The 27,110-nt window shown below is 44.3% G+C and overlaps 1 protein-coding gene across 2 annotated transcripts; it reads left to right on the top strand.

The window, feature by feature from the left end:
• The first annotated feature begins 342 nt into the window (after positions 1 to 342).
• On the top strand, positions 343 to 16,852 carry IYD (iodotyrosine deiodinase). 2 transcript variants are annotated; one of them, XM_070602706.1, is made up of 5 exons: positions 343 to 626; positions 7,941 to 8,132; positions 10,747 to 10,906; positions 14,475 to 14,631; positions 16,401 to 16,852. In XM_070602706.1, the coding sequence occupies exons 1-5, from the start codon at positions 443 to 445 to the stop codon at positions 16,581 to 16,583; spliced, it is 876 nt and encodes a 291-aa protein (XP_070458807.1). In that variant the 5' UTR covers positions 343 to 442; the 3' UTR covers positions 16,584 to 16,852. The 2 variants fall into 2 exon arrangements, with proteins under 2 accessions (XP_070458807.1, XP_070458808.1); XM_070602707.1 differs by lacking the exon at positions 343 to 626 and having other exon boundaries at positions 7,941 to 8,064.
• Positions 16,853 to 27,110: the final 10,258 nt, after the last annotated feature.

Raw genomic sequence — 27,110 nt, 5'->3', positions numbered from 1 at the left:
CAAAATATGATCATTTCTTAATGTGTTGGCTCAGCCTTCATTTTTTAAAAAATCAAAACCTCAGGGTAGTGTTTCACAAACAAGCTGTTTGAAAATGCAGATTACAGACCTCTTTCCTGGAAATTCTCTTTCAGCAGATCCGAGTTGCTGTCTGGAAATCTGTTCTTTTAAAAACAAGTATTGTCTAAGAATATATTGACTTAGGACACAATTTAAAAAAGTGAATGCACCTGTGCATTACCAGACCCACAACACTTAGCGAACACACATGGCTTTGATCTTTGCTCCTTTGCAAAGTCCTCGCAGAGTGAGAGAGGTACTTTGCTCCCTCCTCCCTGCACACCTCTCTCTTCCTGCCTCCCATCCCCCAGCATTCCCCACTCCTGTCTCTGTTTGTTTAAATATCGGGCTGGGAAGTGTGTGTACAGTTCAGGGCAGTCTCATGACCATGTTTCTCCTGACTCCAGTCTTGGCAGCAGTTGTCTGCATTTTGATTGTGTGGCTCTTTAAAAATGCTGGTAGAAGCATCGAGAGAAGAAAGGGGGAGCCTACAGGCAGGGCCGAGGCTCGTCCCTGGATGCATGAAGACTTCAAAGACAGCACTGACCTCTGCCAGGTGGAAGAAGGTAAAGGCACTAGGAATGCTGCATAGCTTCCACCTTTGCGTTTTTATGATGAGTGCAACTTATCGGCGGGGCTTATGGAGAGGAAGAAACATACACAGGTCAGTTTCATCATCAGCCTCTATGGTGCAAGCAAATTGGTGAGTGACAGAGACAGATCGTTTCTCTCCGGTGGTTAGTTTGTCACCCGCTGGCACCAACTTCCCTTTATTCCTGGATACTCTGTAAAAAGCTCTTGAGGGGCTAACGTTTTCTCTGGCTCCAATCCTGTTCTGGCTGCTAAAATCTTTCTGAAGGGGCGCATCACAGGCTGGTGGTGACTGTGGGGTAAGTGGTCAGGTTCTGATCAAGCACTTTGAAATTAAACACTGCCATCTTTCTGGGGACTTGCTGCCTTTCATTGTGCCAGGCCCTATGGGTTAGAGACAGGAGTGGCCACTGTCCTCAAAGCTGAGTGTCCAATTCAGTAAACAAGACAATAAACAGGCAGCCAAAAGAGAGAGCAACAAAGAGACGAACCAAGGGGAACTGATCATAAGGAGTTTTGAGAAGGCATCAGGGCATGGCAGGGCAATTAGGAAAGAACAGACCAGGCCTGGCAGATTAATAGGATAGGAACGGCAAGGGTAGGAGGCATCTCCGGTGAGAGGAGCTGGAAGGGTGTAAGTGCAGAGACAGAACCCGTTGGAAAGATGCTGAGAAGATGGGAGGACTGCACTGACCAGGGAAGGGGTGAAAGGAAATGGGGTACCAATGGTGGGCCAGGTCACAGTAGCCTGGGAAAGCAGAGGTGACAAAGGAGGCAGGCAGGAAGGGCAGGTTCTGGAGGAGCCTTGAGTAATCTGTGTTTGAAGTTTGTCTCAGGTGGGTTTGTGGGGTGGGTTTGATTTGCAAGGAGCTCAGTGATGCTCAGCTGGGCTCGTGACGGCCCACCCTCCAACAGAGGCCGCCTGGAAGTACGTGTGCATGCATGTGGGCATGTATGTGTACGTGTGCGCATATGCTTGTGTGTGCACACGTGTCTGCATGTGTGCATGTGTGTGTGTGTGTGTGTGTGTGTGTGTTCTGAGTTGTCCTAATCTCAAGACTGAGGGGTTAGATGCACAGCTGGCATTCAGTGCTGGGAGCCAGCAATGCCGAATGTACCACAGAGGAGTCCAGCCCAGGCGGCCTCTGAGCAGAGCTGCCTCTTACTCTCATACGTAGAAGGACATCCCCCCTGAGTGCCCATTATGCCCAGCTGAGAAGCACTTCCCTTGAACACAGAGATATCCATTATGAAGCGGGGTGATGACGTGTTCTGATAAGGGTGGCCTGGGTGGTGGTGGAAGGGGAATGCAGAGGAAGGAGTGAATCAGGGTGAAGTTAAAGATAGAGTAACAGGCTTGGTAATAAATTGGTTATTGGAAGAAGAAGGAGAGGGCAAGATCTGGGGGCTGGAAAAGGCAGAATGGCACTATCATAAATGGGTGAGGGAAGAGGAACCAGTCAAGGGAGAAGATGTTGAGTGTCATGAAGGACATGTTAGATTTGAGAGGATGGTCACACACCCAAGCAGAAAGGGAGAGAAGAGTCTAGGTGAGTGATCCCGGCCACAGAGACTGAGTGGAGAGTTACCAGCATAGGGGTGACACTTAGAACTTGGAAAACTAATGAAGTCACTAAGGGAGTATTACTAGAAAGGCGGCTCAGGAGAGAACTCGGGTGGCACCTCCAGGTCAGAGGAACTGTGGTGGGAGAAATGGACTACAGAAAAGAAGATGTGGGGAAAGGAGCTCCAGGATCATCATAGTAACAAGTCCTTATGTAGCACTTACTGTATGCAGTGTCATGTTTTACATATAGCGAGTCATTTAGTCTTCATAACAATACAGCGAGGTAGCCGCTATAATCATCCCCATGTTACAGATAAGGAAACCGAGGCTGGAATAGGCTAAGTCACCTGCCCTGGCAGGTCATGGTAGAGCCAGGACCCAGGCAGTCTGGCTCCAGAGTCCAGACAGATAGCCCGTTTACTAGGCTGCCTTTCCAGTAGGAGAATGACCTAGAACCGAGGAGGCAGGAGATGGCCAGCAGGATTAAAAATTCCCTGACAGATCAGAGGTAGTGCGCATTGAGGAAAGGCCGTGAATTTGAAGACCCAAGGGGTTGGGGGATATGAGAGGGATTGATGAGGCTGGTGGGGAATCAGAGACCTGGGGACAGGCCTGAAGGCTGGGGAGAGAGGACAAAGCTGTATGGCCCAGTTCTGGTTATCTGCCTGATGGTTCATTTTTCAAAATCCTGTGCGTTCCTCACACAGAGGAATGAATTGAACACACGGTGGCCTCCTCAGCACCCATGAGCACATCTTCCTGAATACAGAGTTCTCGGTCTCCTGTTGGAATTTTTGTGTCTACATAAGCGATACCTGCTGAGGTCACACAGGTGGTAGGTGAGAATCAACCTTTAAACTCAGGGTCCTCTGCCACCCAAGTCCCAGCTCCCAACCCTGGACGGGTGGACATGATCCAAGGCGGATCCGCTGCTGGTACTGCAGGTTCCAAAGGGGGTGTAATTGGAGAAGAAAAAGGATTCCGTTACCAAGGAAACGTGGAGATGGTTTTGATGACAGCAAGTGGATACTGGATTCAAACCGTTTTGCAAATTAACACTAAGAGACAAAACAGTAACATAAGCATTGTAGGCCATTCTAGCATGAGTTAAGGAAAATATGGGTTCCAATCCAGCCTCCTGCAGCTCTGATTCACAAAGAATTCCTACTGCACATTCACAGATCAGGGGATCAGCATGCGTGGGGTCAAGTCGGGGGATGGTGGGGAGCGCAGAGAGGCCATTCTTATCAGATGTCAGACACTGACTTCCTTCCGACCAAACGTGGTGTCCTATTAACATTTTCAGTTCCTTGTCTGCAGCAGAGGTCTAAGGAAGAGAAGTTGCTGGTGTTTACCCCAAAGTGGAAACCTCAGAGTGTCCCCCTAAATGAACCAAAAATCCTGCACAAACATTTTCTAGTCAGGTCCAGATTCACGGAAGCTCATGGAAATGGAAACAGGAGGCAAAGATATAAGGAACACATCTCATCAAGATGAGTCTGTTTCAACGTTGGCAGGAATTTTTCTTCACTTAGCTTCACTGGCCGTCCGACAGCTATTATTCTAACTGAAAGCTTGATTGTCCCGGGTTGTCCAATCCCTGCTAAGAAAGGCCTGTGTTAAAATTTTTATCTAATGTGGGTAATGCTTGAGAATAAAAATGTTCTCAAAAACTTGGGAAAGGACAGATTTTTATGTACCCGTGGTAACAAGCAGCTGTCAGAACTGGTTTCAAATCCATTGTCTAATGGATCAATGACAACTCACCTGAGTAAAAGCTCCTGAAAGCCAACCAATCAGTGGCAGGCTCTTGTTTCTGAAAACCAGCCAATCAGGGAGGGACTCACTCCTGTCCCCGCCCCTCTGAGTGTCAACCGATCAACAACAGTCTCAACCAAGTACCGCTGTGCCTGCAGATGACATCAATCTGCCTGCACCCCTGGAAGTACACCAATCCCTGAGCTCCATGCTTCCCAACCACGTGGTGTGCCAGGGCCAGCCTCTGGGGCCCGGAAGAGCCAACTGTTAAATATTCTGGCATTCCGTGGGCCTTTTTTTCAATCATCAGTAGCTTGAAGTCAGGCCATGATGGAAATTGGCAAGTGCTATTAGCCAGGGCTCTTTTCTTCTGCCTCAGAGAGCTAGTTAGCCAGCACATCATTGCCAAAAACACTACATAAGGTCTGCATTCTATTGTGTTCACAGAGACTGAGCTCAACCAGCACGTGGCTCTCCTTTGCTGTAGGAAGCAATAAATTCTGCTTTGTCTTTTCATTTCATCATCCTTTGACACACTCACCCATTAATTAATAGGTTTGCATGGCTAATTTTATTTGTTTTTAAGATTGCCACCTGAGCTAACATCTGTTGCCAATCTTTGTTTTTCTTCTTCTTCTCCCCAAAGCCCCCCAGTACATAGTTGTGTATTCTAGTTGTATGGCCTTCTGGTTGTGCTGTGTGGGATGCCACCTCAGTATGGCTGGATGAGTAGGGCTAGGTCTGCGCCCAGAATCCAAACTGGCGAAACCCTGGGCCACCAAAGTGGAGCACACAAACTTAACCACTCAGCCACAGGGCCGACCCCTGCAAGGCTAATTTTAAAAGGTTGGCTTACCAAGACTCTCATAAGACCTTTAGGTTTTAGGTAAGGTCAGAGGAGAGAAGATTAGGAAAGGGAAAAGACGCGGATGGAGACACTGTCCTTGAGAGTGGGTCTGGGCGGATCCTACTAGGCGAGAGTGAAAATCAGCTTGGGGACACTGGGGATGTCACAAGAGATGAAGGGGCTCAGAAACAAGTTCTGTCAACTTCACTCAGGATAGCATTAGTCTATCCAAGTTCTCTGCATCTGGACACCCTCAGATTCTCCAGCCCCCACCCACCTCGGGAGCCGCTAGTGAAACAGTCAATCTATACCAGGGCTAGGAGTTCAATGACTGAGAGGCCCACAGAGAAGTAGAGCCATGGCCGAGGGAGTTGAGAAGGAGGCATTCTCTGGCGGGTGCTGGGCCCTGAAATTGCTCCCGTCCCCACCTTCAGACTCCGTCTACTGCAAGAGCTGCATCCCCCTCAGCCTTATTAATAGTGCTCCTCAAGCCTCTCCCAAAATTGCAGGGAGGGAACAAGGATGACATGACACAAATTGGCCTTTCAGTTTCATAGCTAGAAAATATTTGAAAAGATTTTGAAGTGGAACTGCAAAACACAGAAGCAGTTTACGTAGAGATGCAGCCAGAAAAATACCTTTGTGTTCAACATTAAAGCAAAGATGTGGCCTAGAATTACTTGGCTGTTAAACCTAATTATGGTGCAATTTAAGATTCCTTGGCATTAAAGCAAGGATAAAAGGCAAGTTGTTCTTGGTGTTAATAGCAAACCCCAAGTGTGGCAGCACAAATTTTTTATATATGTGTTACAAAGCAGACCATAGTAGCATGCATTTGTTTTGGAATACATGGGCTTTAGAGCTTGAATGAATTCCCCAAAGTGGCTGGGCTGGTCTAGGGTGGAGACAGGACAACTATGGAGTGCACAGAGGCTGTTCTCTTCCCTCTCGGTGTGGGCCGCATTCCTCCGGGCAGTCAGAAGCTCAAGGGCAAGGCAAGAAGTGGTGCCTTTTGAATTGGTTCACTGCCCTGTGCTTCCCTTGGTGTTTTCTCTCCAAGTCTGGCTCTGCCTACTCCTTTCCCCAAGTAGGATGTACACCTTCTGCCCTGGGAAGACTCCAGGATCAGCAGCCCCCAGTGCGCACAGCTCGGAGAGCGCTCAGGACAATCCAGCCCAGCAGATATTCGGACCATTTGTCTGCCCAGCTCAGAGATAATGGTTTCACTGATAAGGCTCAGGCAGCAGCCCCTCATTCTGCTGGATTAAGAGTGCTTATCCTGGCCTTTAGAAGCTGCAGAGATTGCCAGGTCATGCACCTACGCTGCCTTCGTTTAGGCAAATGCTGAGTGGATCTGAAGAGTTGGTAACTTCCTTTTCAAAAAGTCAAGGAGGCATTTGATGCATTGGCTCATTTACCACGTACTGACTACAGAAGGTGCCAGACTTCTTAACAAACGATGCAGAAAGTATCACTAGAGGTGAAAGTCTTTATTGACACGTTTGATAAAGTTCAGGGTTGATATTGATGACGTCTGGGGTTGGTTCAGAATTGATTGCTAGAAAGGTGAGAGTGTTTGTTGCCACTCTTACCGAACCACGTTTGTTTTTGCTTGTCTCCCCGAGAGCCAAACAGCCAGACGACGAGATTGCAGCAGAGAGGAGGTTTTATCACAAGGCAGCCAAGTGAGGAGACGAGAGAATGAGTCTCAAATCTGCCTCCCCAAAAGTGGGATCTCAGGGATATTTATGGGATGGGGGCAAGGTAGTCTGAAGTGTGGAAATAGATGATTGGAGGTGAGGAGAGGTGCGGTAATTGATGATCTGTGCAAGCGTGGTCAGACGCTATGCCTCTTCATAGGACCCATGTTCACAAGATGGTGGCATGAGCATGATCTGAGGGTAGAGTTTTTAGTCTCTTGACATCAAAAGGTTGCTTCTCAGCCATCCACATGGGCCCAGTTGATGAATTGGTGGTTTCAACCAGACTGACCTGGACAAGGGATTCTAATTCCTGAAAAACAGCTCAAACACCCAATACCATGGTGACTCTTTTTTAAGATTTTCTTGTAAGTTTTTATCTTCTTCTTCACACCAAGTTGCCTGTGGAAATGATTCTTTTCTGTCAGTGATTTCCCTACTTCCCAACCAGTCACTCACCGCATTAGCATTGGGGGCAGCCCTTCCTTCCTTCCAAAGGTCGTTTGATTCTCTGTTGTGTAGGCCTGGCTCTGGGCTTTCCTCCCAAATTCTATTCCCCTCACTTCATCAACCAGGGTAACCTAGCTCCTCTTCCAAAGGTTCACTCCTATGCTCTGAAAAACAGGAGCCATCTACTCCAGGAACTCGGCCACGCAGAAAAACCATTAGGGGGTTAAAAGTGTGCATCCTCTCTTCTTCCCTCCTCAGTCTTGTGAGGAAAAGTGAGCAATGTGGAGATTTATTTCCCACTGATTTGAATTACTCTACTTTTCTCAGAAGGCAAAAGTATCTATAGACAGTTATATTTTTGCTTTCAAGTTCTCATTCATTGTTTCAACTTGAAATCTTTCTTGAAGGCATTGATATTTTAAATATGAAACAGGAATATTTTAAAAATTGGTTCTGCTATTGTACTTTGAAAAATGGCTCACATGGGAAGAAATCCACTACTTGAAATTTTGCTGCACTGGGGAAGTTCAAGTGTCTTTCTTTTTCAGACATTCTTACCTAACAGCTCTAGTCAGTTGATCTGCTTTTGATTTCTTTGGTAATTAAATTCTATGGTCTTCTCTTTAAAAAAAAAATTGTGAAATGTAATATACTTACTGGAAAAGTGTATGATATACGCCTTCTCCATTAACAAGAGTTTCTTGTGGTTTAAAAGCATCCTTCTCTTCCTGGTGCAGAGAGGGACACTCACGAATGGAGATTTCCTTTATAAAAGTAAATGTCACTAACAAAAGGGTGACTTCTACTCAGGTTTTTAGAGCCTCTCCTGTGTCTGCTGTTTCTTAAAAATAGTGAACTCAAAGTAATCCTCATACTAAAGAGGCGTGTTTTGGGATGGCATATTCTGCTCCCCTTCATAACCAAGAGACATCATTTAATTTGCTGCCTTTCTTATTCTTATTTGGAGATGCTGACGAATCGCAAGAGTCAGAGGAAAACGTTGAACACATCGCGTTCTCTCACACCCGGTACCCTGAGAAGGAAATGGTTAAGAGATCCCAGGAATTTTATGAACTTCTCAACAAGAGACGGTCTATCAGATTCATAAGTAATGAGCAAATCCCGATGGAAGTGATTGATAATGTCATCAGAGCAGCAGGTCTGTAATTGCACACTGGGTCTTGGAGAATGTCAGCTGCAAGTGACGATATTGGAGCAACGTCAAAGTTCAAACACAGTGAATAAAGCCTGGAGTGATAGATTTATCTATAAAGTCTTACCCAGGTGTTCACTGACTGCCAGAAACATAATGATTTCCACTTTCTGCAAACTTCTGACTATTACAAACTTCTTGGGAGCAGATGTAACAACAGTTCAAACTTCTGACATTATTTAATATAATAAATTTTTATTGAAAATAAAAATTTCTGAACATAGTATTACACATTGCAAAAGAAACCTTCTCTTACTTTTGTCTCTCCTTAAAACACATGCATATGCACACATTCACTTACTCGTATTTCTCTTTTTGGAACCAAATTTCTTATACACACCATGGTGCTCTAGTACCATATTCTAATGCACCAGCTAAATTTACCCATATGAATTTGCAAAGTAAACCAAAGCAAGGCAAATCCATTTCAATGCAATGTAGTATCTCCACGGAGAGAAAAAATGAGAATGACAGAAAAACAGGGAGGAGACAGAAGAATGTCGATCAGAGAGTCTCCTCTGATGGGAGTCTTCTTTTTTTTTTAGGAGAATCCAATATCATGTTCTTTTTTTTTTTTTTCCTAAAGATTGGCACCTGAGCTAACATCTGCTGCCAATCTTCGTTGGTTTTTTTTTGTTTGTTCTGCTTCCTCTTCTCCCCAAAGCCCCCCAGGACATAGTTGTATATTCTACTTGTAGGTACTTCTAGTTGTGCTGTGTGGGACGCCACCTCAGCATGGCTTGGTGAGCGGTGCCACATCCGCACCCAGGATCCCAACTGGCAAAACCCTGGGCCACTGAAGCAGAGCGCATGAACTTAACCACTTAGCCACGGGGCTGGCCCCTGGAGTCTTATTCCTATATAAGTCACATTTAAGTTCATTTGCAGAAATTATTGCATAACCATTGTGAATCCATTGCCCAAGTTAAAAGGAAGCAAGAATAAAACATTTCCTTTCAGTTAAGAATGCAAATGTAGGGGCCAGCCCAGTGGCATAGTGGTTAACTTCATGTGCTCTGCTTTGGCAGCCCAGGGTTCACGGGTTCAGATCCTGGGCACAAACCTACACACCATTCACCAAGCCATGCTGCGATGGCATCCCACATACAAAATAAAGGAAGATTGGCACAGGTGTTAGCTCAGGGCCAATCTTCCTCACCAAAAAAAAAAAAAAAAAAGATTACAAATGTGCTAGATTGTCTTTTATCTAACTAATAGCAGTAACTTCTGTGTATATACAGTCATGTGCCCTCTAATGACATTTGGGTCAACAACAGACCGCACATACAGCAATGGTCCCATAAGACCAGCACCACATAGTCTAGGTGTGTAGTAGGCTATACCACCTAGGTTTGTGTAAGTACACTCTATGATGTTCGCACAAAAACAAAATCACCTGACGATGCATTTCTCAGAACATATCCCCATCGTTAAGCGACACGTGACTGTGTCTGTATCTACATGTGTGTGTGTGCATAGGACATTCAGATAAACTTTGCATAATTGAAAACATTAGGGAACAATTTATTTCTCATGTTTAGTGACACTCAAAGAGTCAGCAAACAGTGACATGAATTGGAATCACTCTGTTCAGAAATTTGGTCTATATGTTTAGCTTTTGACTTGAATTTCACAATCCAATTTTGCCTTCTCCACCGTGGGGCGTGGTGGGTGGAAACAAGAAGCCCATCAAGGCTGACAGGCCTGACCGCCCCCCCCCCACCCCAGCAGGTAGAATTCCTGCCATTAAATTACTAGGAGGAAAGCGATGGTTGCTTCTGAAATGTCCCACCAGTGGGTCACTGTTCCTAGCAGTGGGCCATCTCTAGGACAGAGGGGTGACACCTGATCAGAAGCTGGCCCAGACCCTGGATGGAATCTTAAAGGCAATTCAAGATCCTTGGGCACTGTGATGCTCTGGGAAGCACTGTCCCCAGACACTGGGACCCATCCAGGTGTGGGCAGAGGGTTCCCAGAGTCCGCAAGACCGGAAAGACACGCTGTCATGTGGATTGAGCGCCCGGGGCCAAGAGTTCTTGTGCGTCCCCAAGACCACAGCCCCCACCGTGCCACACTCAGAGCTTTGACAGAGGTGCTAAACCATTTATAGTTTAGTTATCTTTTGAGGAGCATTTTAAAAACCATTTCACCATTTAAGTTTTACCATTTTCAATAAGCTTCATGACTTTATCCTTTTGCAAGAATATCAAAACAAAAGATGTTTTGGAGAATTTTGGCTGCCAGAATTTCCCCTCAGTTCTCTCACTGGTCGTGGTAGTTACTTAGGGAGCTTTTCTCCTCCATAATTAAAGAAGCACTGATAAATTCCCGCAGCCCTGGAACTACTGGCCTTGATATCAGTTAGCTGGTTTGGAGACCCCCAAAACTGATGCTGAGGGAAATGGAGTCGACAGCAGCAGGCTTGTCTCCTGCCAAGCCCCTGGTTTGCTGGACGATCTAACTTCATTTGAGCAAGTGCTAGTCATTACATTTATTCTTAATTAACATTCTCACTTTTCCCTGCAGTTTTAATTTCTGATCTTAATTTAATGGATGATAGGAACAGCCCCAAGTGGGGCCCACACAGAGCCCTGGACCTTTGTGGTCGTGAAGGACCCGGACACGAAGCATAAGATTCGGGAGATCATTGAGGAAGAAGAGGAAATAAACTACTTGAAAAGAATGGGCCACCGATGGGTTACAGACCTGAAGAAACTGAGGTACAAAGTTGGTGCAATTAGGGACGTTTGGTTTGGCCTCTTGAAATGAAGTAACTATGACTTCAGTTTCCTGGTTTTGTTTTGGGTGTTAAAAAGTTTGATTCTGCCTCTGGGAGGAATTCTGGAAGTCAAGTCCGGCTTCTCCACATCCGGTGGAGTGGTTGGGAATGCCAGCTAGAATCAGATCTGGCTTCAAACCTTACCTTTGGTTTTTCAATTGTAAGGCCTGAGGCATTTATTTACTCTCTCTAAGCATATTAGTCTGGATTCTCCATAGAAACAGAATCAGTGGAGAGGGAGAGAGAGAGAGAAAAGACGTAAAGAGACAGAGAGAAACAGAGATGAGAGATTTATTTATTTATTTTTAAACGCCCCCCCCCCCCCCCCCCCCCCCCGGTACACAGCTGTATATCTTAGCTGCAGGTCCTTCTAGTTGTGGGATGTGGGACGCCACCTCAACATGGCCTGACGAGCAGTGCCATGTCTGCACCCAGGATCCGAACCCTGGGCCGCCACAGTGGAGTGTGCTAACACAATCACTCGGCCACGGAGCCGGCCCTGAGAGATTTATTATAAGTAATTGGTCCACATGATCATGGAGGCTGAGCAGTCCTAAGATCTGCAGTCGGCAAGCGGCAGACCCAGGAGGGTTGATGGTGCAGTTCTAGTCTGACTCTGAAGGCCTGTGAAGCGGGAGAGCCAATGGTGTAAATTCCACTCCCGGGCCAAGACGCAAGGCAGGAGAAGACGGATGTCCCAGCTCGAAGACAGTCAGGCAGAGAGAGAGCACGCCCCTTCCTCCACATTTTTATTCTATTCAGGGCTTCAGCAGACTGGATGAGGCCCGCCCACAGCGAGAAGGGCAACCTGCTTTCCTCAGTCTACCCATTCACACGTTAGTCTGGTCCAGAAGCACCCTCACGGACACACCCAGAATATTGTTTAACCAAATCTACGAGCACCCGGTGGCCCAGTCATGTTGACACACAAAATTAACCATCATGCTAAGCTCCTGTTTTCTACCCAAAATGATATTGTTAAAAGCTTGGTGTCAGGATTAAATAAGATCGAGACTAAGAGTAGGTCCTCCAAAGCTGGACGGCTGTGGCTCCAATGTGAGGTCTACCGCTTACCGGCCTCTCTGTACCTCAGTTTCCCCTTCTGTCAAGTGAGAATAAGTCTAGCATCTACTTCATTATGAAAATTAAATGAGTTTTTAAGCGTGTAGAATGATAATGCCACATAGTGAGAACCATAAGGATCTTGGGTAAAGAAATAGACTCCGACCCACATAATTATTAGTAAATAAAACGTCAAGGACTTACTTCCCTTTTCTCCCATCTGGCACGTAAGACTGTGAAATATTTCTCAGGATCTTGAGTGAAGTATATTACAGCTTGCTACAGAGATCGCATCTTCCACGTGATGGCAGAGCAGGCTTTAATTTTAGTACATGTTTAGTAAAAGTACAAGTTTAGTACAAGTGTAAAATCCATTAGGTGTTAGTAACTTTGTGGGCTTCCTTATCTCAAGAAAGAAGTGGATTGGAATTCCGTGTGACTAGTTATACTGTGGTGCCCCAGTGTGTTAGGGGACGTAAATACACGGTTTCATTTTTTCCAGTGGCTACAGCTAGCTATGCCTTGCTGAACCCTCTTTCCCACTGAGAGGCAGTCGCCCTTCCTAACATCTCAGAGAGATTCCAGAACTTCTCAGTCACTTTTATAATCAAAACAGTCCCCTTCCACTTTCTAGACAGCCTTGTCATTTTAGAACTCTAGTCACAGGGTGCTCTTTACAAATACTCACTCCCCACAAAAGCCATTTCCTTTGCCTCCAATCTCTTCTCAAGCTGAGCATGAGGCGGGTTGGGGCAGAGATATTGGTCCTGACCTCTCAGAAGGGAGGCTATCTCGACTCGTTGGCACTTGCAGTGCAGAAGGACTCACGCGTCTGGCTGTCAGCTGTGGGCCTTGAGTGGCCAGTTCTGACACGGGCCATCCAACACTCCACTGTGATGCAGGCTAAGAAAGGGCGACTGCGTGGCAATCTTGGAGGGTGGTGTGCGACTTCTCATCGAACAGTCAGGACTGGGGTGAGGAGAAGTCGGCCTCTTGGCCCTGCTGCTCTTTCGTTTATTTGGCCCCAGAGAATAATTTTTTCCTCAGATATTTAAACCCTATCGAAATTGATATCTATGGAGTTATCACAGTGCTCTGGAAGAAGCCCCGGACATTAATAACGAATATCTAAATCTTACTGCATATTCATGGGAAAAAAGTGGGATGAGTAAAAGCGGAGTTGCGTCTCTAGCTTTAGAGAGATGTGCTCCGGGAGGGGGCAGTACCGACGAAATACTGCCAGCCCCGTCACTGTCCCCTCCGAAGACAGAATTAATTGCTCTCTCAGCTCTGTGCCCAAAGCACCTAACATACACCTCCCATGCATCAAAAATAGCCATTAGCACATAGTATTTTAATAATTGGTTTCCTTTTCTTTTCGTTTTATAGGCCGTATCCTAGAAACCTTTGTTGTACACCAAGATACTCTTGAGAATCCAATTAAAGCTACAGACTTTCTCTGCAGACAGTATGGACACACGCACATATATATAAACTCTAGGGGTCGAGGGAGCTCCAGTTTAAGAAAGTCTTATACCATCTAGCAGAGTGCTGATGCATTGTGGGTAAATGAATAAATGTTTGTTAAATTGAATTGCAAATAAGCATGTGTCCTGACATCCTGTTTGAGTCAACTCTGAAGCCCACAGCTGTCATTAAAGGCTCAATGATATGGAATCTGGGCCCAATCTACCTGCCAAACTGTATCTCTTCCTGCATGAGCCCTCCACCAGGCAGAAGGCGCTACTTGTCCTTGTTTAACAGGCCTTGCGCCACGTTGCTCTCTTTTAGTTAGCTCCACTGTGATGGCACAATAAATTCTTCTAAAATTGAACAAGCCCAAAATATTAGATATCAGTGTACACCTAGGCAAAATAAATAAGTACAAAAAATCTGTAAAAATTACTAACTTGCCTTTGAACGTAGGTAAATTAGTTATTCTTCATCTCGTATTTTAGACATTTTTTTGTTATTCACTATAAAATAATATTAGTAATAATCATAACACTAGCTGACACATACACGGCACTATGGACTAGGTACTATTTTAAGCACTTTTTATATTTTAGCTGATTACACCCTCACAATAATCATATGCGGTGAGTAATGTGAGGCTCCTAATGCACTTGACTTCTATTTCTTTCATAGCACTTTCCAAGGTTTATTTTGCCAAATTTGGCTTATTGCCCTCTTGGTTATAGGATCCATCTTTGCATCTTTCAGCATTTCATATGCCTTGCCATACTAGGCCCTTATTAATGCATTTATTGAATTGAATGACCCTGGATAGAAAAAGATGAACAAGACACAAACAAATATACGGCTCCTTTTCAATTTAAACACAAGACAAGTAAATGGTTTTATTTTCAACGTAAATACGCTAAGGTAGTACAAAGATAAAAATCATTAAAAGCAAATATTCTCTGGAATATTTTTTTTCCCTTCAGAACCAATTGGATTAAAGAGTACCTGGACACAGCACCTGTTTTGATTCTCATTTTTAAACAAGTGCATGGTTTTGCTGCAAATGGCCAAAGAAAGGTCCATTACTACAGCGAGATCAGTGTTTCCATTGCTTGCGGCATCCTCCTGGCTGCCCTGCAGGTACGTTACCCTCCCACCCTGGCCAAGAGAGAGAAGTGATCCTTGGGGGCCAAATGGTGGCCTTATTTGCAAATCCCAGCTGAGTTTCTAGCTCAGGGACCTGTGGAAATTGTTTATCTAAAGTTAAATTCCTAAGTAAGGTAACTCAGTGAAAAATGACTCTGGAAGCCAGGATTGGTGAGTTTGATGGTTCAACAAGCTGGCACTCTTCCTGAAAATTCACTTACAACGTCATTTCAGGGTCAGAAAAATGGTTGTTGTATTCTCCTTCACCTGTAACGACATGGAGCTTCAAGGGTTTGGGCCGACACGGGAAAGGGCATCAGAGCTCGAAGTTCCAGGGACTGGTTTCCTAGCTGTGTTTTCCATTGTTGTCTGAGCCGATGGAATGATTAAAAAGCTCTAAGGAGGACTCTCCTTTCCTGAGAAGTTGAGTTTACATTGCACTAGAAAGATGTCCATGTGCTTAAAAAAATTCCAGCTACACAGTAGCTAGAGCAACGCGAAGCATGAAACGGAGCAGCACTGAGGGACGCCTCTCATGGGGTTCAATTCGTTCCCTCAACAAATATTTCCCTGGGAGGCACCGGAATGGTGGCTTCATGAACTGGTGGGGACTGGAGTCCTGGGATGGAGAGTGACAGTAAACAAGCAAAATAAAGATTATAAGAGGGAGTGATCCCACTTTCAAGGGACAATCAATTCCAAAAACACATGTGCTTCTTCACTAAAAGAAAAATTTGGATGCTGAAAACATCGTACAAAATATAGTCATTGTTACACAAAAGAGGAATGTGTTTTTTTAGATTGCTTGAAAAATTGTCCTAAAGGAGCTGGCATCTTATTACCTTCCTAATTCTGTAAGCGGATAAATAAAGGAATCACTGCGCAACATCGAACCACAGGGCGCCCCCATCCATCTTAGAGTCCCTGAAGAAGCTGTTTAGACCTTCAGAGAGCTCAATTCACAAGGTAGCTTCTGCACCTTCAAATCTGCAGCCTTTTTCACTTTAGTGTTGACTTTGCTGCCCTCTAGCTTTCCATAAGGCTGAGTGTAGCCCATTTGTGAGGGAGGAAAGAAATCTTCCTGAAGCCTCCATCGGAACAGACAGCGTGGTGACTGGACCAAATGAGCTTGTGCAAGACTGTCCAAGGCAGCTCCAGAATTTCATTCCAGCTCAGGCTTAGCAGTGACTGCTGATTGGGAAGGCTAAGGGATGGAGAGGGCCAGCTCCGGAAGTGTCTTGAAGCTACACAAGATTTTCATTAGATGTTTATTATCCAGAGGGGCTGGGGGAGAGGTTGATGAAGTATTTCCTCCCCCTCCAGCGTATCCCTCGGCACTGGGTTCTCTATCATGGAACGTAAGTATTTTCAGCTGGGAACGATGGTGTGCCACCATTGCTGGTTCTATAATCATAGGACCTCCCATTGTTTGCACCATTCCCTTGGTGTAAGTAGATCCTCCAAGTTTCTTCCCATGAAATAACCATGTCCGTTTCTTGAGCATCAGTGAAAAACAAGACTAGCATTTTTCTTCTTCGAGAAGCTTCTCATTGGTTAAAAGAATGTGAGGACTGGGGAGGTTGAGGAGAGCAGGTAAGATTCAAGATACCCATTGCCCCAGCTGGCAGCCTCTTTGGTGCCCGACTTCATGGAAATAATGGGACGAGCAGGTCCAATAGGGAGGAGAATGTCCCCAGGCCAGAAGCAGAGCCGTGACTTTGCCTGCTGACTTCAAAACGTATTCTTTTCCTCTCCTGTTTTAGAATGCAGGACTGGTGACTGTCACTACCACTCCTCTCAACTGTGGCCCCCGTCTGAGGGTGCTCCTGGGCCGGCCCACGAATGAAAAGCTGTTGATACTGCTCCCCGTGGGGTACCCCAGCCAAGAGGCCACGGTGCCCGACCTAAAACGCAAACGTCTGGACCAGATCATGGTGACTGTGTGACCAGCAGGGAGAGGCTGGAAGATGATGCCCCTGCTCGCTCTCCTGTTCCTCTCGGGTCTGCGGGATGCTCTTTCTCTGCGTGTTAGCTCTCCCTCGCATCCACCTCACAGGGGTGGCCACTGTGTCACGACACCTTTCCCCGTTCTCCATCACTTTGAGTCTGATAGACAGCGTGACGAGGCGAATACATAGAATAACAGGTCAGCAGATACATTCTCTTCGATTTCTCATCCGCTTTGGAAATGCATTAAAATTTTTCTAAGAACGTGCCCTGGTTTTTGCGTTTTTAAAATTGTTCCAGAAAAACCACTGGGTGATTTTTTTCTTTGACTTTTTAAAAACTCACATGAAGGAAAATATCGTCAGAAAATTTAACATGGTCCCAAGAATTCAGCAATCTGATGATTCTTGAATTTAAATTTAGACTAATCAAACTGCCTTCTGCCCTCTGATTTCTCGTGGCTTTTAGGCAAAGGATGTGCTTTTGAGACATCCTCTTTTACGGAACTCCATGGATATTCTGCAGATTTTGAATAAGTAACCATCAAAGTAATTAAGACGTCACACTCACAGAATGGAAGAGCTACGCTTGTGTGGGTGGGTCTGACTGGCAGCCGTGTGGACATATAAATGGTTAGCCGCCCTGCCCAGTGGTGTGTTGGAGGTGGCTCTGACCAGCTCGTGGAAGCTGATTGTTAAATATTCAGGAATGTTGCGAGCCAGTTATTAAACCATTTGTAACTTGAAATTGCCAGTAGTGGGATTATTTACACCAGCGCAGTTGGCAGCCACTACAAATGGGGACTTGTTCTCTTTTTCTTAAAGGGAACTGTTCTCCACGCACAGCACTAACCGTGTCTCCCTTCTTTTCTACTCCCTTCTTTTCTACTTCCTCCCATGAAACACATTATCCTTTTTCTCCTGGTGGCAGTCAAGCTGTTTGGAACTGATGGTGTCACAAGGTGCCAGGTTGGGAATGGCAGACCTAGTATTTCCCTGGGAACCTTCTGTCTTCCCGTCCAGGGGCGCTGGACACACAGCGCACTCATGGCTCACATCATTGGCCACCAGGCAACCCTACTCACCTCTTTATCCCTTCCACTGACTTTTCTCTGCTATTTTATTACTTAGTTCCCTCAAGAAAAATTTCTCTTGCTTCTTTTCATTCCATTTTTAAGTCACACAGCTCAAGAAAAGTCCTTAGTATCGTGGATAAGAATCAGAGCTGGTGACGAATCTGCATCAGAGAAAAGGAAGATTTTTTTCCCTTTAAAATACAATTAGACCTTAGAAGAACCCACGCCCTCAACTTCCAAAGGCCTCTGAAGTACCTACAAGTCTTTTTTTAGAGTCTCCAAAAATCTTCCATCTGTATTTTCTTATTTCCCTAAACATACTTTTCCCTGTCCACACTTTTTGATAAATACAAACTTTTACATTTTGTTTCTATTCCCTTTTAAAAAAAAAAAAAATCATGAGTATTAGGTCCTGCACTCTTTATTGGAAAAGAACATTGTTTTAACTACATTGTGGCTTTCTTAGGCTTCTGTGGGCTGGAATGGGAACCCAACCTCTGTACTTCATATTGTTTTTAGTAAGAAAAAGATACCCTGAGTGCAAATGTCAGAATAATACACACACCTTGGCATCACAGTGCAAAGAAATTGGAATTATCTTCCTAAACTTCTCTCCTGTTTCTTATGTTTTGAAACTGTTTGAGCCCGGGGACTACTTTGCTGGTTTTAGTCCACCCTGCTGAGGAGGGCTGAGGTGTGAAGAGAAGCTTGCCTCCTGGGCGTGGGGAGGAGAGGCAATCCGGCCAGGCGGGGGAGGCGGGGGTCTGGGTACAGAGTACAGTCCTTCAGGTATGGAGCCACTTGAGAGCAAAGAGGAAATCCAGACCACTCATGAGTTAGGGGCCCTGGAGCAGGAGATTTCAAAGGCCTGGTCACCCCCCAGGTCACCACACCCAGAAACACAGCCCTGATTTTTCACAGATGCTGAATAAAGGTGCAAAGACATGGATTTGGGAAGTGCTCCAGCCAGCTCTCTCTTTGGGCGATGGAATTGTTAGTAATTCTTAGTCTCAACAGAATAGCATAGACAGGCCCGGATTCGAGTTTCTCTTCTGGTCTCACCAGCTGGGAGGCCGTGGAAAACAGACTGCAAGCCTCATTTTCTTCGTCTGTAGAATGAGGATACATGTAGCACTTCCCTCAGGGCTGTGATGGCGACTGAGTGTGATGGCTCCTGTACAGTTCCTCGCATACGGTGGGAGACAGGGTTAGCTTTCATTGTGGACTCTTAATATTATTATTATTACTATTATTAATACTATGTGCTGTGCACATTTGGCCAAAAAAATAAAATGACGCCCTTGAAGAGTCTTCTCCTTCATGGAGTAAAAATCGTGTTAAAATGTAGAAGAAACGCCATCTCACGTGAGCCAGAGCTGTTTTTTGGATTTAGGGATGACTTCAGCTGTGTCTGGTTGGGTTCTGGGAGCCTCTGGATGGGGCCTCTACAGCGATCTACTTAATGAGAAAGAAAAAGGCTCCTTGGAAAACCTATTTTCAGGGCAGAGAGAGTGGGGACCTAAAGTCAGACCCATGACAACCGATCAACTTCAGAAAGAGGGGCAAATTGAAATGTGGCCCAGAGTCCGGCCCTCAGATGCCAACCCACAGACTCTCACTAAAGGCTCTGCTGGAGAAGCAGCTGGGAGCGAGCAACGTAGCTGCTCCGTGACGATCTCATGATGCGTACACAGCCCTGCCATTCAATCCAGTTACGTGCAGGACCGTGTTCAAAGAGAGAGCGGCTGGTTTTCCTTCTCCAGTAATCCTGGTAAGCAGTTGATATCTTTACTGCCTTCTTTTGAGAAAGTAGCAAAGGAAGATTACAAAACTTAAACCCTCTTTCTCATCTTATTCTCTTCCTAAATATATGTCTAACCAATGTATGACAGCTGCTCCCAAGGTATAGATTTGTCCTCATTTGTTAAATGTCCCCAAATTTTGTCACCAATTTGCCCTATGCAGGCTCTCTTGTGTCATTTGCTCCTTTCCGCTTTCTGTATTTATTTTTTCTCTCTCACTTTTTACCATTATGAATCCAGCTGGTCTTCCTGGCTTCTTTAGTCCTCGCCACACACCCACTCCACCATGCATTATTCTGATCCTGGTAATAAAGGCCTAGGAGTGGCAGGTCAGGGTAGACCTCTCTTAGCAGGTCAGGGAGAGGAGAGGAGACAGTTAAGCCTCATATGGCAATGTCATCTTCAAGGTCATGTCCATGAGATAGTGGTGGTAGGGAAGTATAATGGTTAAACACATAAGCTAAGGAGTCACATAGACTGGGTTTAACTCCCTGCTCTGCCAGAGATCTAAAGGGGTAAATTCTTATTTCCTTGGTGACCTTGAGCTAGTTGCTAAACTGAAGCTCTTATCTGAGGTGTAAAAATGGGGCTAAATTCAAATTTCCACATATTTGTGAATTTTCCAGTTTTCCTCGTGTTACTGGTTTCTGGTTTTATACCATTGTGGTCAAGAAAAGTTGTGTGGCATAACTTCAATCTTCTTAAACTTGATAAGACTTTTTTGGTGACTTATCATGTGATCTACCCTGAAGAATGTGCCATGTGTCCTTGAGAAGAATGTTTATTCTGCTGCTGTTGGATGGCGTGTTCTGTAAGCATCTGTTAAGTCCATCAGGTCTAACATGTAGTTTACGTCCAGTGTTTCCTCACTGACTTTCCGTCTATGCATTGTTGAAAGAGGAGTTTTGAAGTTTCCTGCTATTTATTGTGGTGTTGTCTGTTTCTCTCTTCAGATCTGTCAGCATTTACTCACTTTATTTGGGTGCTCCAATGTTGGGTACATGCATATTTACAATTGTCCTATCCTCCTGATGAATTGACCCCTTTATCATATATAATGACCTTTGCTATGTCTCTTGTTCCAGCTTTTGAGTTAAAGCCTATTCATCTGGTACAAGGATAGCTAGCCCTGCTCTCTTTTGGTTTCCACTTGCATGGAATATCTTTTTTCCATTCTCTCACTTTCAGTCTTTGTCCTTAAAGCTAAAGTGAGTCTCTGGTAGGCAGCATATAGTTGGGCCTTTGCCTGGAGAATTTAATCCATTTACGTTGGGAGTAATTATTGATAGGTAAGGACTTACTAATACCATCGTATTAATTATCTTCCAGCTGTTTTGTAGTTCTCTCGTTCCTTTCTTCCCTTGTAAGTTACAAGCTTCTTTTCTCTTGCTAATTTTAACATTCTCTCTTCATCTTTGATTTTTGATAGTTTTATTATAATGCGTCTTGGAAAAGATCTGTTTAGGTTGAGTTTGTTCGGGGACCTACGAACTTCATGAACTTGGATGTCCAGATCTCTCCCCAGATTTGGGAAGCTCTCAGTCATTATTTCTTTAAATAAGATTTCTGACTCCTTCTCATTCTCTTCTCCTTCTGGGACTACAATAATTCACGGATTATTTCTTTTGATGGTATCCCATAGATCACGTAGGCTTTATTCACTCTTTTTTCTTCTCCTCTGACTGGATAACTTCAAAGGTCTTGTCTTTTTTTTTTTTAATGTATGCTTTTTTGGTGAGGAAGATTGGCCCTGAGCTAACATCTGTGTTGCCAATCTTCCTCTTTTTTTTCCTCCCCAAAGGCCCAGTACATAGTTGCATATCCTAGCTGTAAGTGATCCTAGTTCTTCTATGTGGGATGCTGCCACAGCATGGCTTGATGAGCAGTGCTAGGTCCGCGTCCAGGATCCCAACCAGTGAACCCTGGGCCGCTGAAGTGGAGCAAGTGATCTTAACCACTCAGCCATGGGGACAGCTCCTAAAGGTCTTGTCTTCTAATTCACAAATTCTTTCTCCTGTTTAATTTATTCTGATGTTGGTGTTCTCTATTGCACTTTCTGTTTCGTTCATTGTATTCTTCAGCTCCAGAATTTCTGTTTGAATCTTTTTTACAATTTCTATCTCTTTGTTAAACTTCTCACTTTGTGTATTTTTTTTTCTGATTTGACTGAAATTGTCTTTCTGCGTTTTCTTGTAGCTCATTGAACTTCCTCCAAACCACTATTTTGAATTCCTCACTGGGTAAATTGCAGAGCCCTGTATCTTTGGTGTCTGATACTAGAGAATTATGGTGATCCTTTGGTGGTGTCATGTTTCCTTGATTTTCACATTCTTTGAAGTTTTGCATTGCTGTCTTTGCATTTGAAGTAGCAGTCACCTCCTCCAATTTTTAGTAACTGACCCCTCTGATGCATCCTAACTCATATTTCTTTGCTTCAGTGTTGTGCTGGAACTTCTCTGCTGGACTGCCGAACTTCCACAGTGGTTCTCTCATCTGTGGGTGATTGTCTAAGACAATGTTTTCCAAGGGCTCCTGGACCACAGCTGAGAGGGCCTGGAGCTGGTTCATGGACCATTGAAGGTTCCATAGCTGGGACCAAGGCCTGTATGCTTATTACCTGATGTGTGAGTGGGTGCCTCATGTATGGTGCTGGATCCCACAAAGGCACTTTTGTCCATATATGGATGCAAAATTGTCATTGTTCAGGAGGGGTATGAATGAGAGACAGGTATTCAGCCATCTTGCTGATGTCACTTCCCTCATTGTACTTTTGTTTCAACTTTTCTGTGTGTTTTTCAAAGTAAAAAGCTGAAGGAACAAAAAAATCACTTAGAATCAAATCTGATATAAATAGGTATTTCCTGAAGCAATTTGTCTAAAAATGCTCCCTAAGTTCATCATTAGCCGGCCCTGGTGGTCTCGTGGCCACTCTCGCTGCTGTGGGCTGGGTTCATTTCCCAGTCAGGGAACCACGCCACCCACCTATCAGTTGTCATCCTGTGGCAACTGAGTGTAGCTGTGATGCTCAGAGCTCTGCCACTTGTATTTCAGACACCAGCAGGGTCACCCACAGTGGACAGGTTTCAGCAGAGCTTCCGTAATAAGACAGACTAGGAAAAAGGACCTGGCCACCCACTCCAAAAAAAACTGGCCATGAAAACCCTGTGAACGCAGTGGAGCTTTCTGATAGAGCACCGGAAGGCGAGAGGATGGTGCAAAAAGACTGGCAAGGGTTCCCTCTGCTGTCCACAGGGTTGCTAGGTGTCGGAGTTGACTCCATAGCACTAATGACGGTGTTAGTTCATCGTTAGGTTTAGAGATTTACTGGAGGCACCGGAGAGCTAGTTTATTTCACTGGGTTATCTTGGAATGTCCCCAAGTGGACACATTCAAGACGTGAGGATGGGAACCTCAGGCAAATAAGACCTGAGATTCAACTTACTTGCAGGAGCTTATTGCGTAGTGAAGGAAGGGAAGGGATCTGTGGGAAAGAAATGTGAGAAAACATTTCAGCCCGCCCGCGCCTCGCATGGGCGCCTTCCAGGGAAACCAGGAACATTCAACTCTCCCACTGCCCTGAGCAGACCTCACACTAATCTCTGATGCTGCGTCACGATCGGGGCAGATCAGCCCGGCCCCCACCAGAAGCTGTGCCTGGAAAGGGAAGGATAAGGATAAGTTTCTTTCTTCTCACTGCAGCTTCGAGTTCTTCTTAACTTCCTTTGATGTGTTCATAAAAGTCATGTACCAACTGCATTCAGAGTAGAAAGAGTGGTCCAGCAGGCTTATAGATCCTCTTGCAGTTTTGAGATCCCAAAACAAGGAGGTAATTGAATGACTTCATCACTGTGAGGAAGAATAATTAATTAAGAAACCTGAAAATGATTTTTGGCTCACAGATGGAGCTCCCTTGAAGACTCGTGCTTTGAGGAAAACTGTAATTGAGTGCTGTGTCATCCAGGATGGCTAGAGCAGTGGTCCTCAAATGTCAGTCTGCATCACAGCCACCAGGAGGGGTTGGTCAGGCGCTGACTGCTGGATGTCATCTCCAGAGTGTCTGATTCAGCAGGCCTGGTTGGTGTCCAAGCCTCTGCATTTCTAACAGGTTTCCAGGAGAAGTTGATGCTGCCGCTTAGGTACCACACTTTGAGAACCATGAGGCTGGGGCAATCAACAACTCCAACACTTTAATGACTTAAAATTTAAACTTTTTATACTTAAAAATTTGCTAACAGGGTAAATCTTATGTCAAGGGTTCTTATCAATAATAATAACAAAAACCATAAACAAAGAGGGCAAGAGGAAACTTTTGGAGGTGATAGATATGTCTATGGCATAGACTGTGGTGATGGTTTCATGGGTGTATGCTCATCTCCAAACTTATCAAGTTGTATACATTAAACATGCACATGCTTCTGTTTGTCAATCATACCTTGACAAAGTGGTTTTAAAACAGTAAAAAAAAAAGTGACCACGCTTCTGACAAAAATCACAATTCTAAATTCAGCACGAATGATAAATTTCTTTCAAAGCAAATCCACACAGATAAAGCACTGCCTGGAGGAGAGCCTTCATATAAATGCTTCGATTGGGTGCATTTTTTTCCCAATATATTCTACTTTTTAATAAAAATGTTGCCCTACAGGGGCCGGCCCCATGACTGAGTGGTTAAGTTTGCGCACTCTGCTTTGGCGGCCCAGGGTTTCATCAGTTCACATCCTGGGTGCGGACATGGCACCGCTCATCAAGCCACACTGAGGCGGATTCCACATAGCACAACCAGAAGGACCTACAACTAGAATATAGAACTATGTACTGGGGGGCTTTGGGGAGAAGAAGAAGAAAAAGAAAAGATTAGTAACAGATGTTAGCTCAGGTGCCAATCTTTACCAAAAAAATGTTGCCCTACAAAAACATGTTAATTTTTGATAAAAGTTTATTTCTTAGGCTGGCAAAGTCCCCTGCAGCCCCCAGCAACCTTGTAAGACTGTCGTTCTCCATGGGGTGACTCAGCTAGCCTGTGGCTGCACCATCCAGAACACATCTCCTCCTCAGGGGAAGGAATCATTGGAGACACTCACTCCAGCAATGACGTCGCTTGGCCCAGGAGTGACATCCTCACTCTCACAACCCAGAACTGGTCACATGGCCTCACCAGGAGGATGGGGAAATGTCATCCTCCTGTACCTGGAAGGAGAGGAGACCCAGATGTGGGTAGGCATTAGAAGTCTCTTTCCCTAAAAGCAGTAACTTTGAACTTGGGAAATAAAACTGTATATAACAGAAAAAACAGGGAGAGGAAGGAAGGTTGAAGAAATTGGTGAAATTAGAATAGAATGGTGAAAGGCATAAAGATTCTCTTCTAAAAGGTTAACATTAAGATTCGTTGATATTTGTTTGATACCACTTTTAAATATAGCATCGATTTTGGCCAACAAAATCAACACAAATACACACACAAGGGAATTACAATTCCCTTCTTCCTAAACATTCATGCGTTTGCCCACAAAATAGAAATTGCTATCTTAGAAGGACTGAGGGAAAGTCCCTGTTTCCACTTCTTACTCGCTCGTTCTGATGAAAGGAAGAGAGACTTCTCTGGCTGGTGAAATGGAAAAAAAAAGGATTATTGCACCATGTTCAAACCCAACAAAAGGCACTCCATTTTAAGCCAAATGTACAAATTAGGGGTGATTATTCACCTCAGAAAGATGATCCACCAGTGGATTTTTGTATATTGGAGTTTTCAAAGACTATTTGAACTGATATGACACTAAAAAGAAAATGAGTAAACATTTTTTAGGACTATCTATAACCTGAAGAAAAATGTAGTTATCGACGAATATTCTGCCTGAGAGCCATGAGAAATATAACTGTCGCTTTGCCAGGTAGCAGCAGAGTGCTGATAATTTGGTGAAATGGGAACAATTGTAATGTTTCAATTCACAAGAATCTACAAATAACAAAAAGTCTGAAACAAATGTTGTTCTGCTCTGCTGCTGCGACGCCCTCACGCTCACCGGAGAAAGCAGGCCAGACACTCAAACAAGACGCACTTATCTGCCTTTTAGAGAGAGATGAACAAAGAGAACAGGAGGTGGGGATGGGAAGGAGATTCCTCACACTGGAGTGGAGAGATGGGCCAATGCATCTGAGGTTGAGACCAGACCAGCGCCCACTTTGTGCGGGCTCAGCTGATGTACAGGATGTCCAGGGGCTGGCTCGAGGGAGAATGGCGCTCAAAGCAGACATCCAGCTGAGTTAAATACAGTAGTTCTGATGACACGTGAGATGCTATAATCCCATTATGGGAATTTCTAAAAAGTCACAAGGAAGGGAAATGGTTTGTGTTACTATCATGACTTAAGAGTCATGGCGCAGAGCCAAACGTTCAGGATTCAGTTCAACAGCATTAAAATGTCCTTACAGCAACGTGGAAATATGTTAGCAACGCCTGCAGAGGGCCAAGTAAACATAGAAGGCAACGAATTAATAAGAGAAGTTAGCCAGCTTGGGTGGAGGTGGAGCGGCCGACTTCCTTCTACACTAATTATTAAAAATAAAGAATAAAAATAAAATAATTAAAAATAAAGAATTGTAACAAGAGGTAACTGAATGAAGGTTCTAAAATTAACATCCTCTGAAGGGTGTCCCCTGTTGTCATAGTAACTACGGAAAGGGTCAGGGTGCTCACTTCCCTTCTGACTGGCTCCTAAGCAACCTTGGCTTGTCTGCCATGTCCACCATATTGCTGTCATGAGTTCTTGACCCGGGAACTCTGACTCCCTTGAGATAGAAAATCTGTTCCCTTGTTGAGTAAGTGACTTTCCAAGTCTGGGAATGTTTAGAATTAAATATGGAGATGATGAAATAAATCAAACCCATAATACTGATACTTTCATGTTACGTTTAGGAATAATCTTGTCTGTGTTTCTTACTTAAGTGATTTAAATGTTTTCTAAAAACTTACAATTCCAATTTAGAATGTGAAATTGATTTTAGGCTTGTGATTTTTATGTTGAAAGGTGTAAGAAAACTTGACTTAGCTCATTAACACTATTAGAATAAATTCACTATATTTATAAGTTTAATTTATTAGGCTTAGAAGAGATGTTCAAATATATGAGATTTTGTCTTAATTGATTGTAAACCTGCCAGGTCAATTACTTGAAGTCCTAAAACAGAAAATCAACTATGATAAGCCTATATAAGGAGTTTCAAATGTTTAAGAGATTTTGATAAACGACAGGTACCACACTTTGAGGACCGTGGGTCTGTGACAGTCAACAACTCCAACACTTCAGTGGCTTGAAATTTAAATTTTTATACTTAAAAATTAGCTGTAAATGAGACCAATGGTCTAAGGGAATTTAGCTTATTCAACTTGAGTTAATTAAGCATTAATTAAAGCCCCTCTTCCCAAAAGTGATTCGTTTTATTTTATTTAAGTGTACTAGACTTATAAATATAGTCATAAAATGTGTGTATCAGGTTAGAATATTTTTGGCAAAAAGTAACAAATGAACAAAAAAAAATCCCAATTATTGTGGCTTAAATAAATAGGGTTATTTTTTCCTTATAACGACAAGTTGGGATGCAGGTCCATTGGTTCAATGAAATCAGTGCCAAGATCTCAGTGGCCTTCTTGG

Source organism: Equus przewalskii, chromosome 32 (genome assembly GCF_037783145.1).
Source record: "Equus przewalskii isolate Varuska chromosome 32, EquPr2, whole genome shotgun sequence".
Lineage (NCBI taxonomy): Eukaryota > Metazoa > Chordata > Mammalia > Perissodactyla > Equidae > Equus > Equus przewalskii.
The sequence above is the reverse complement of the archived record's forward strand: the minus strand, read 5'-3'. Positions and strand labels throughout refer to the sequence as shown.

Bases quoted from the DNA above. Each gene is read 5' to 3' on its own strand.
- IYD (XM_070602706.1), top strand. From the start codon at position 443: ATGACCATGTTTCTCCTGACTCCAGTCTTGGCAGCAGTTGTCTGCATT. The intron at 627-7,940 runs GTAAAGGCACTA...TCTTATTTGGAG, and splicing joins CCTCTGCCAGGTGGAAGAAG to ATGCTGACGAATCGCAAGAG. The intron at 10,907-14,474 runs GTACAAAGTTGG...TTTTCCCTTCAG, and splicing joins ACAGACCTGAAGAAACTGAG to AACCAATTGGATTAAAGAGT.